The sequence below is a fragment of the Sebastes umbrosus genome, chromosome 17, assembly GCF_015220745.1.
Source record: "Sebastes umbrosus isolate fSebUmb1 chromosome 17, fSebUmb1.pri, whole genome shotgun sequence".
Classification (NCBI taxonomy): domain Eukaryota; kingdom Metazoa; phylum Chordata; class Actinopteri; order Perciformes; family Sebastidae; genus Sebastes; species Sebastes umbrosus.
Genome location: NC_051285.1, coordinates 28,058,517 through 28,070,885, shown reverse-complemented (window position 1 = coordinate 28,070,885; position 12,369 = coordinate 28,058,517). Strand labels below are relative to the sequence as shown.

At 42.9% G+C, this 12,369-nt stretch overlaps 1 protein-coding gene across 26 annotated transcripts in view; it reads right to left on the bottom strand.

Annotated features, from left to right (window-relative positions):
- The window catches only part of dlg2 (discs, large homolog 2 (Drosophila)), a 162,331-nt gene that overhangs the window by 121,840 nt on the left and 28,122 nt on the right, over positions 1–12,369 (bottom strand). For 22 of the 26 annotated variants that reach the window (XM_037749468.1, XM_037749456.1, XM_037749458.1 and 19 more), the window contains 2 exons: positions 11,610–11,761; positions 7,074–7,142 (listed from right to left, as the gene is read on the bottom strand). In XM_037749468.1, coding sequence (XP_037605396.1) covers positions 7,074–7,142; positions 11,610–11,761 — 221 coding nt within the window. Of the gene's footprint in view, positions 1–3,443; positions 4,144–7,073; positions 7,143–11,609; positions 11,762–12,369 lie in introns of those variants that run through there. The other 4 variants (XM_037749455.1, XM_037749465.1, XM_037749466.1 and 1 more) reach the window with 2 other exon arrangements.

Below are 12,369 nucleotides of genomic sequence, written 5' to 3'. Positions count from 1 at the left end.
AGTTATGAGTTAATATAGACACTGCAAGGTCAATATGGCAAATTATCACGACGCTGCTTTACAAATCTCGTCCTGTCCCGTGACACACGTATCACCAAGAAGGAGTGGACATGAAGGACGTCATATCTCAGGGTTAGCATGTGTGGGCTGACGTTAAACCTCATATAAAGCACGTAAACAATGCCGTCATTTACTCCTCCATTCAACAGTTCAGTACGCGACATGCCGTCCAGCTGCCGTCTATGAGAGCCAGCTGTCAATCACTCGCGAACTCCGAACAAATGGTCAAACTAGGCAGCGCCGATCGAATATGAATCAATATTCTGTTATTGTAATGCCTATTTCTCTCCTCAGATGTTTTCAGAAACATCTTGTAGTGTACTGTTTAGCTGTAAAATGAGAAGGTTTGTGACCCCGACAGCCATGTTAAGATCAAGTTGAGGAAATACCAAGCACCGCCCACCAGCCGGAGCACAGCCAATAGGAACGCTCTCTCTCTGAAATGACCTGTGATTGGCCAAAGTCTCCCGTCACGGGCTAGATTTTTTTAAAGCCTGAAAACAGAGCCATGAGGAGGAGCAGAAGTCTCTCAGAACACTTGAATTACAATATGCTGAAACGTTATTATGGATGAAATGATGCCAGAAAATGTCTGCCTACTGAAGCTTTAATTTTCTGAGAGTTCAGTGCACATTTTTCTTTTGATTTTCCTCCTTCCAGTTAGCAACATGGCGGTGTACTCACCCCTAAAAGTCCCCAATCAAAAGACATTTTTTTTAATTGCTTTCAATTTTAGCTCCCAAGTTACTGCAGTTAACACCTTTTAATGTCAAAGCCTTCAGTCAGTACAGAGCGACTCACGAAGCAGGTCACTCACAGTGTGAATGTGCAACTGTGGCACATTGAAAAGAAAATGTAATCTGCTTGTGTACGCACATGTACGCCACCTCACAAACCCTCACACATGCAGACATGACATCTGCCATGTGATGCAGTCATCCCTTCATGCTGCACTGATAGTAAAGGAAATGACCATCCAGATGTTTGTTAGTACCCACAGATTCTATTTTTGAAAAAGAAAATCACGACCTCCATCAACACTGCATTTGATGTTACACTTCCTTCTCACAGAAGGCAACCACTCTGTGTGAGGCACTCTGAGTGGAGGGCAGCACACCGAGGCTGACTTGGTAATGGCTAGTGTGAATATTTCACCACGGCTTTCAGGATATCGACATCACTAACTGACCAAGGACACCTGCCGCCACACGTGTGTTCTACAACATGTAAGGAAGAGAGAGAAGCATGTGTCCATCTTTAGCATCTCCAGCCAGGACAGCGTGCCAACTCTCTTACTGGATGTACACTATACGCCTATACTTAGGCTACACAACCACTCAATGGAGATAAATGACAAAGACAGCTCTGTCAGTTTCACTTAAAACGGTCCATGCAAGAAGTCAGTGTGACCTTAGTGTGATGTAAATAGTAGGCAAGCTGTTTCTAAGGGAGTTACCTGTGCACTACTGCAATCACTGTTGCTACCTGCAGCATCGTCAGGTTATATCATACATATAAACTTGAAATGATGGCCGTTGCCTACATATCCAAGATATTGCTTTTCTCACAGTGATTAAACAAGACTGAGAGTGAGGCTGAATGCTGCTGTCTGCATGCTAACATGTTAACATGCTGATGTTTAGCAGGTAGTTTACCATGTTCATCATCTTAGTTTAGTTAGTTAAAGCTGCAGTGGGTAGAAATGGAATCTGAAATAAAATCAAGTGCCTATGTGTCCTCCGGTGCTCCTAAGATTTCACAGACCGGAGGAAAACAACTAGTCAGAGCTGATCTGGAGTCTGCCGTCCAGCTGCCATCAATGAGAGCCGGCTGTCAATCACTCGCGAACTCCGACCAAACGGTCAAACTAGGCAGCGCTGATCAAATATGAATCAATATTCTGTTCCTGTAATGACTATTTCTCTCCTCAGATGTTTTCAGAAACATCTTGTAGTGTACTGTTTAGCTGTAAAATGAGAAAGTTTGCTCGGGCTGGTGGGCGGTGCTGATCTCTACATGGCTGCCGGGTCACAAACGTTCTCATTTTACAGCCAAACAGTACAGGAGAGAGGAGAGAAATACGCATTACAGTAACATAATATTGATTCATATTTGATCAAGGCTGCCTAAGCACACTCACAGCACAGCCAGTAAAGTTAACGTTAAGAATTTCTCTCCGTCGGTAACGTTAGCTGTGTGCGGGGCGGAGCAGCTCTCATACATGCTGCTGCAGCGCCGTGTTCAGACACACACAGATTCTGCTTTTAGTCACTAGGGCGGAGAAAACTAAACTTCAAAAGCGTGATAACACTTTACTAGAGTTGATGCTTACAATGCTTGTCATAAGTGCAGGTTTGTGTGTGAGGGCGGAAACACGAGCAATTTGTCGAAACATTTAGCAAAAAGTTCACTTCCTCTTTTAACGTGTCTACGGGTCCTACATAGCCTCTATGATGTCACTGCTAGTGGACTGTGTGTAGTAGACGTTCCCTAACTGCCTCCACCTTAGCAGGATCTGCCATCACCCCCTCATCAAAGATGAAACCATACCATACCTAAAACAGTAAGAGGTCAGTATCATCTGCATAAAAGAAACATAGAAAAAGAGAAAATATTTCACATCATATTCTCATGAACAAAATATGTTAATTCTTCATATTAGTCATGCAGATAAAGATCTTACAACATACTTGTTGCCTTGAGTAAAACCTCGCTGTGTGAGGATTCCCCCTCTTCAGTGATGCAACAGTCATTTACACAGTGAAGAGCAGTACAAGCTACTAAGGGAGCTCAAAAAGTGTGTTTTTGTTGTGACATTTGCATTAGGATTTGTGTATTCAATTATTTTGCTTGCAACATCTGCCAAGTAGACTATCAGAAGTGCTCGTGAGCAGAATGCTGCAGCAGAACCGTGAGCTGGCTGACACAAGTTCAACCCAACTTCTGCTGCTGCCATATCTCCACCGACAGGAAGGCAGCCGGGTCTAGTTTGCTGACTGACGTGCACGGTTAGAGGGGAAAAGTGAATCATTCTCTCACACACATACACACAGTAAACATGAGAAGTCACTCTGTCAAGAGATAATAACCCAGAGTAAATATATGCACTGAAAGCATCCTGTAGCAACGGTGAAAAATAATTTGTTCAACTCTTCACTTCAAAGCGACGAGGTGATGAAGACAAGCAGGACCGTGAGGAGAAGACAAAAACGTGTGTGCACGTGCAAACATTCAGAAACGAGTAGAGAGCTTCTGTCCTCCTGCTTCACCGCATGCCTCATTCTCCCACACTGCTCATTCTCTCTCTCCGTCTCAGTCCATGTCTCCCTTTCATCCCCTCTCTGGTCCAGTGAATCATTCAACCGTTCAGCCGTGTCTCTTACCTTAGTAGTGACAATGCAAAGACAATCCATGCTGGCCAGCCAAAAAAAAAGGAGCTCTCAACCTATGCCCAAATTCATCCCCACTAATATCACCACTGGAGGAAACAAAAGCAGGAAGATGGAGGAAAAAGATACCAGTGCGAGGAAGCGAGGAGGAAAGATAAAAAAGGTAGGTGTTGCTGAAGAAGAAGGAGAAGAAGAAGAAGAAGAAGAGGGGGAGGAGAGGAGGAAAAGAACACACACACACAGGCACACACACAAACACACACACACACGCACTCACACACGCTGGCGAAGGAGAGAAGCTACGGCGGACAGACGTTACTGCATGTGGGCCCCTTGTGAGGACCGGGATGCCTCCTCCACAGCGCTGAAGGCGATCAGGATTCCTAACGCCATCTCAGAGCAGAGGATGCGTCATCAGCTAAACCACACACACTCACACACACACACCACACACACACACACTTACACTAAAAACGCTTAGCAGCTGGACTGGCCCCCTCCAATATCCCAAAATCATTCCTTAGCTTCTCTCCCCCTCATTCATCCTTTCTCTCTCTTGTTTTCAGTTCATCCTCTCCTCCTCTCTCTCTCTCCCTCCTGTCTCTGGGCTGAGCGACTAGCTGGGATGAGAGAGAGAGCGAGAGAAGAGAGTGAAGGACGCGAGCGTCAGCTCAGCGGAATGAATTCGATTCCTATGCTCTCTGTCTCGCTGGCTATTAGCTGCTGAGGCGGACTGCTGGAACTTAATAATAACAACACATTGGCTTTAATTTCATCTGCAGAGCAGCGGCAGCGCTGCCTGCCACCACCCACAACTGCAGTTTGTCTCCAGATGGGTGCTGTCATCACAAAGTGACAGAACCACTTCTGAGTCAACAACACTTGCAAACTGTACGCTTTCATCTACATTTATTTCATGAGACGCTAGAATATAACAACAAAATACCGCATGGAATTGGTGTTTCCAAGAAAAAATGCAGCTGAATCGTAACTAAAGCTCACAGACACACAATCGGAGTTACAGCGGTCCAGCAACCATTATGTCAAACTACAAAGGAATTATCTGTACTGTTAAAGGGACTGTTTGTAAGTTCTTACACGTGTAAATCATTGTGGGTCGGTGTCCCATGCGCGTTCGTGTGTGGCTACGCTGTTCAGACTCAGACTCCAACACAAACTACATGGAAGCACCAAAACCACAAAGTTCGATCTAGTGAAGCCCGTCTGTTAAACAGTGTTGGCCGCGGTCGGAGGACGCGGGGGAGACCGTAGCTTTGGTCTCCAGGGCCGGAGTCTCTGCTGTACTCTGCTCCTCTGCCTGCTTGCCTTCACTCACACAGCGCGCTCATTCTCACTCTCTCCACCTCTCACGTGCATGCTGCTCACTCCACACTGCAGAAGAGTTAGTTTAGCTCTGAGAATATCTAGTGAATGTACAGTGGACGTTTGTGCAGAAATAACTGCTGCAGCTCCTCCAGACCAACAGAGGTTTCCCGTGTCTTGTGAAGTGACGGGGCTCCGCAGAGAGAAACGTTATCGTCTCCGACCAAAACTCCAGTGTCTCCCCTGTTCCCTCCGGCCGTGGTCGGGAGGCTGAGGCAGGAAAAGCCAACACTAGGATCAGCATTGATTCATGGAGAGACCTTGGTCTGGTCAGCTAACATTACTGCCAAGCAGCTGAAATATAGAGTGATATTGTGCTTTTAGCTGACGTGTGTCGCCTCACTGTTTTGAGCGATGCTCGTTCATGTTTAAGTACAGCGAGCACAAGCACGTGCAACAGGACGCTGACTTTCGTTGACTTAACGGCCACAGCTGTCGCTGTTAACAAGACATTTCTGATTCTTACAAACAGTCCCTTTAAAAGGCAAAACAGATGTAATCTTTGAAGAGTTACTTTTGGATTCAAGGATTAAACATGAAACAAAGCTGTGCTTCAATTTTTAGATACAGGCTTTACTTATGGGACGTAAAAGAGATTTCCCATAAACTATAAACCTATATATTCAGCAGAACAGGGTTAATCTGTCAGTCTGTGTTTTGCCTTTTGGAGTGAAAAAACACACAAAGCCTAACAATTTTGTTATCAAACAATTTGTACAAAATAAAAGGACTAAATAAAAGAAAGGATTCATTCAAAGCTTCACTAATTTCACTAATAGTAGTACTTTAACATGAGGACTTCAATGGTAATGCCTCTTAAATTGTACAGTTTGTTTTAGATATTTTCATTTATCATTAATGAAAAGTCTAAATGCACAGATGCATTGACCACAGTTTGAAGGAACTAACATCTGTCCTTGCTTTTAAAAAATGCATTAAATGCAGCTCTCTATAAAGATAATTTACAGACTTTAATTTTGATATTCTTCATATGTAGGACACATGTATCCATCCTGCAAGTACAGCACACTACAACGTGTGACTTTATTACAGTGCTGAAGGAAACAAAGAAGATGTTACAGCACTATATGTCTTTGAAAAGCTCTAGCTCAGTCTCTTAGTGCTGTATATTAAGAATCAATAACCCGCCACGTCAGCCGGTAAGAACTCCCAGGTAAACTTAGCCACTCCGATGTTCAAACCCTTTCCCCTCTAGAGACTATAAGCCTCTGAACTGCAGTGCATTTCCCCCCACCTATAAACTACCCTGGTACCTGTTTGCTGGAGCCATCTCGGTGAAGAGGTGTGATGCAGAATTTGATTTTGATTACTGCTTTCATTTGTGGACGAAGCGGCACCTCTTACACTCCCCAATCTCCGGTCGTTCTTAGTGAACACGTCCACCAGTTCCAGACTCACACTGCCAGAGCAACAGGACTAATCTTTCCAGGTGATGCGGCTCAGGCAGCTTTGACTTATTGCATTAGAGAGAAGGAATGCTTTAACCTCCTTTATTAAGGCTGTTGCTTATGTATACAGACTAGGTGTGATAAATTTGGCTTTGCCTGTGTATGTGAACAACAGCGCCACTTGACGGATTTACTCAAAAGCCTGACTTTGAAGCTGACCTATACTTGACCCCGATACGTTCTCCTCCAAAGTCATGGCGACTGTCTGCACGTTGCCTCGCTGCTTTACAACCGGAGAAAGACATCTAGAAGAAGCACTCTGACAACAGATTGTGGCTGATATTACTCTGCACTCAACACACGTAAGATCCCCAATGTCAGCAAACCTAATTTGCACAGAAAATATTTAATTTACATATTAAATAAAGAAGCTGTGCAGTTCCAAATCACATTCATATGCTCTACCACTCCCAGGCAAACAGGAGCAAAGATTAAACTGTCATCTTTACGGAGACGGGTCATTCCCCTGCTCTCAAACACTTGAACAGACATGGAGCTACAAATTGCGAAACCAAGTGATATATTACTGGGAAAAGATGTGTTGGGCTGCATTACACTGCAGTGTTCTACCATGCCATGAGTGATGATGAGGTAAAATGAAAAAAAATAAATCACGAAATGGACCAAAATGGATGCTGGTAACGTAAAACACAATGAGTGACTGTAATGTACAGTCACAAATGAATAAAAGATCCCACAAAGCTAATGCAAGACGTACATATACTGTACGCGCAGAAAGAACGTAACAGTACGGCTTCCAGAGAGAACTCACCTCAGAGGTCTTGGCACTGATCTCTCCCTTCTCCATCCCGCTGGGTTCAGAGCTGCTCTGCTCCCTCTGCTGGGAACAACAAACAGGTGCATAAGTGACTCTGCACCAGCACACTCCGACTGTAACACACTGACCTGAAGAACAACCGAAAGATCAGATAAACCAATAGACCAGTCTTTCAGGTGATGAGTATTTTATAGCCTGAATGCATTTGTGGACTAATTCAAGCCGTTTTGTAAAAGCTGGTGCATGAGAGGTTTAATTTAAGTTGGGACAGCGAGCACGGAAATTCTTAAAAATACCTACATTAAATACACAAAAAAGCACTGTATAATACAAAATATATGTTCTAATATGTCAGAGGCTCTGACTGTGCATATGGTAAATAAATCTAATATTAATCATTTAAATGAAATTTGGAAATGTTGACAATTAAAAACCTACGTCACATTTAATTTAAATGCAAAACAATAGCAGGATGCAGTTGTAAAGGAGTTATGTAAGAATTGGCACTGACAGATAGATGGAGTCATCATTGGCTGGTTGGTCTGTTTGCTGCTGCTTTGGTAAGTCTTTAATTAGAAGCTTGGATAGCGTAAGCCTATATGTGCCCGTGGCAACCAAAAATAAATCCCCAGCACGCTAAGACATACTACAAACCCTTTTAGAACACGCAGGCTCGCTTTATCCCTTCTTCTGTTTATAGCAGCAGATCCTTATCACTTCAAGTATAACATTTTTGTTGATATTAAGCTGGGCCCTACTGCATGCTGGGAGTGAAATAATGACACTGACATCAATCTAGTTTATACTGTATCTGTATCTGCTGCTAAGATAAGTCAGCCAAACTGAAGAATATCAAATACAGTATAGCATAATACTATATAAAGCAACATTTTAGATGCAAAATAGCTCATGAATTCAGAAAATAACAGACATTAATTGATCTTTTTAGTATCTTTTGGAAAGAGATGGATTAAGGTCCAAAGCAGGATTTGAACCGGAGATGTTGCGTGGTCATTCATGGTTGGGCGCCTCAACCCCTATAAGCCGCGGGGTGCTCCCACTCATTAACTCATGAACTCATGGCTAGCCTACTGTATCTGCCCCCGAGTGGACATTAGGAGGCGTAATAATGTCCTCAAACATAGACTCACCCCAGACGATGCAATGCCTCTCTGCAGCACTGCTGAAACGCAGAGGGCCTCTCTGCGTATGTACTATTAACGGTGCGTTTTAAATACTGTCGTGTTCTGAAGTTAATGATCGAAAAGTGCAACTATGCTCAGACTCAGCTGACCTGACCCGTCAGATGGTTTGTTACACATAACCGTCTGAGAAGCCGTCATTGGAAACTGTTGCATAAGGTGATTGGATGAACCATCTGTCAATCAAAGTCTTGCCGAAGCCAGTCGGGAGAAGAGCGAAAACCTCTTCTCAATCGAGAAAAGCCTTCAGTGTCGATATTGCTCTTCATTGAATGAACTCTCCAGTTCTGACATAACTGATGCTATCGCAGCATCTACGCTAACGTCTTCAGGTTTAGAACCAACAGTCGGCGCTCAGTGTCGTTACACAAACCTAAACTGCGCCCCGTAGCTGCCGATAGCTCCTCACAGGATGCTGATTGGTCCGTGCTCTGGCTTGCCGGACACAAATGTAATACTTGAAGTCTGACAGGATTTCCGTGTGATATGTGATCCTGTGATTCTCGGGCGATGTTGTTGTGAGACTCCTGCTGCCGTGGAAGGTAAACCATAAGCAGCAGCAGACTGAAAGAAGAATATTTTCTTCTTTTTTTTCATAAAGCAGCAAATTAAGTAAAAATGTATTAACTTTTCTCTTTTAGATCACCTGCTGTTGCAAACTGTTTAACACAACTCGAGCTACTGAGGTTCAGAGACTGTATAGTACGAGTTTATCGCTGTGGCATAGCATATGTTTAAAAACTGCCAGTGATATGATGTATTACCTTAATGTGATTTTACCTGTTACAGTGTATAACTGTACATAATTCCTACATCAACATCTCATACAAAGCTTATGCAGCCATTCAGAAAGGAAAGGGTTAAAACTACTGAACAAAACTCTTGAGGTGCTTTTGTATTAAACCTTCAAACTGCATACAACATGTATTTATTTGTTGTTGTTTATGGATTTGAATAACCCCTATGGACCCTGTTAATTCATTTGGATAGAGCCATCTGCCGTCTCATTATTTGACAGGACGTTTCAGCCTAATCGTCAGAGGGCTGATTGTGGTCACAGAACAGGGGATATAACAGCAATGTACTGATGACCTTATGGCGGGGGTCATCAGTCTCTGAGGACTCTTCTAATCCCCTTCACTTATCCCTATCCTGCTACTACTGGATGACCTCATCGAAGTGGCTCAGCAGCTCCTGCTGTTATTTTGAAAGCTATAAAGATCTTGTACACATGACATGTTTGAAAAAGTATATTAATGTCCCTCATAACCGATTCATTACTGCAGAAAAGCTGCAGGTACGACGCACAAGGTTGGACTATGTAGACAAATAGGATTACTAGTAGATTACCAAACTGGTTGGTCCTATTCCAAGTCAAACGTGCTATTAGTAACACGCCTAGCGTGTTACTAATAGCACGAATACACATACTCACACTGGCCAAAGGTCTCCTTCAACCAATAAGCAAAAACAGAAGCTGTATCTTACCTGGAATTGTTATAATTGACCTACATTTAAACTGACACGCTTTTATGTAATGATATTTCTCGTTCTCCTGCTGCTCCCCTGTATTGGTTAAATCTGCAAAACGCCCATAATAACCTTTCAGCATATTCTAATTCAAGGTTCTGAGAGAAACTTCTGCACCTCCTCATTGTTCTGTTTTCAGGCTTTAGAAAATCTAGCCCGTGACAGGAGACTTTGACCAATCACAGGTCATTTCAGAGAGAAGGAGCCTTCCTATTGGCTGTGCTCCGGCTGGTGGGCGGTGCTTGGTATTTCCTCAATAGATCTCAACATATACACTACAAGATGTTTCTGAAAACATTTGAGGAGAGAAATAGGCATTACAGTAACAGAATACTCCATTAGGAGCACCGGAGGACACAGGAACATGATTTTTGTATCTGTCACTGTCAGGATGTAGTGACCGTTTCATAAAAATAACTCTTTTTAATCATATTTGCTCCATTTCTACCCACTGCAGTTTTAAATGGCATATTCAAGCACACAAGTTTTCATTATTATTATTATTTTAGAACCGAAATAAAGATCAATTCAACGCCTCCTTTTGCTATCAATATGCAGTATATCTAGTAATTTAAGATAAGAGGTCAAATAAGAGGCACAGAGAACCACATTAGAGGCCACTATTTATTTATTTTTTTCTTGGTAATTCTTAGAGCCAAAGCCACATTTTGATTAATCTTTCATGCTTCTTCAGTCCTTCATGGATCTCAACCACTCAGCAGCCTCTATTCATCCCCCTTAATTAGAATGTCACAGTGTGAGCGTGTTCGCATCCAACTACTCTCTCTCGCTCTCTCTCTCTGTCTCTCTCTCTTTTTCTCAGGCTGTCTCTCTTAATTTAGTCCCTTCCAACAAAGAGCACCTTTGTTCTCTCAAAGTGTAAATACATTCAGCTGATGTACATGAAAGAAGCTGTACAGTCAGTCACAGTTCTCCGTCCTGCTCGATGAGTCTGTGCTGTGTCTGTGTGATGTAAGAAGTCTTCTCCTCTTAGCTGTCCAGTGAGCTCTCAGCCTTTATTACACCTGCGATTTCTGATGTTTCAATGTAGTTGATGAAGGCTTGGCTTTACCACGGATTTGGTAAACTGTTGTGAAGTGTGAAAAGTCCCGAATGTTTTTTATAAATGAACGCTTTCCTAAATCATTAGCAATGTCCGCATCACAGTGTGTTTTTGTAAATTTTAATTTCAGCAGCATGAAAAGTGGGATTTTCGTCAGATAGCAGCGCTGTAAATGTCAGAGGAAGTTCAGGTTACCGGCTGTTCATGGGGATTCGCAGGCAGCACCGAAAACTTTGCAGGAATGACGTAGAGGTTTAATTTTCTGGCAGTTTTACAAGCCTGGGAAACTTGGCCAGTCCGGGGAGGCTTTCATGAAAATGCTAATTTTTAAGGAAGTCTCTGCTATAAATAGATCTGGCTTAGTATAATTATAGACTCTGACTCATAAAGGTAGAGATCAATGATACTAGACTGCCTTATTATACACATTTATTTTATCTTTGTCAATTTTTATTTCATTTAAATATAAACTGTCCTATATCTTTTATATAATCTGTTTTAAACCTGTGAATGCATGTGAATAGAATTGTATAATTCTTTCATATAAATGGAAATGAGCAGCAATATACTGAATGTATAATCTTCTTTTGCTCAATAAAAAAAAATATTTGAAATAGTATAATTATAGGCTTCTGCATTTTTGTGAATGGCTTCACCTCGTCATCCAGAGCATTCTTCAGTACAGGTATGACTAAGGTGTTGCTGGGCTGATACACACTGATGTCACAGACTCACCTCCTCTAGCGGACAGGCAGAGTGTGCGAGCTCAGAGTTTGGTATAGACACACTCTTCTCCCACTTGTCCGCCATGTGGTTGACCTCCTCCAGCTTTTGCTCGCAGCTCTTCTGTGTGTTTAGCAACGTCACTTCATAGAACTCCTGGATATCTGTGGAAATAAAGATATGACACGACTCAGGAGCTGGTTAACTTCTCCACAGACAACACAGTTAACTAAAGGAAGTAGACTTTTATGTGGATACCAGTGTAACCTAAATCAGTGCTACAAAAGTACATTACATACAAATGATGGAACTGAGATTCTCACAGTTCAATATCAAGAAGGTTAGGTTCAGTAGATAAAACCTTTTCTAGTTTTAAGTTGGTAGTTACTCATACCCCTGTCACACTGATTACATGTTAAAAAGGGGTAACCCACGTTGACCGACTTGGCTTCACGACCCAGGAGGAGAGGTGGGTCAGGCCAGGGTCCATTTCAATGTGAACGGCACGGACCAGGGTCGCTAACTATCGAGCGGGACAAATCTACTTGGTTGCAAACGGGAGCCCACAGTCGTGACGCAATTGTCGAAGGTCGCTGTAGTTCAAACAAACACCGCGATGGCAGCCAGAATGTTTTCAGATACATTGGAGGTGAACGACGGACGATCTGAACAACACAGATGTGTAGTGAGACTTTGGGCCGTCCGAGATGAGGAAAAAGACAAAGCGGCAGATGACCAGAACGGTGAGGAACAACGTAGTGCAACGTGCCAC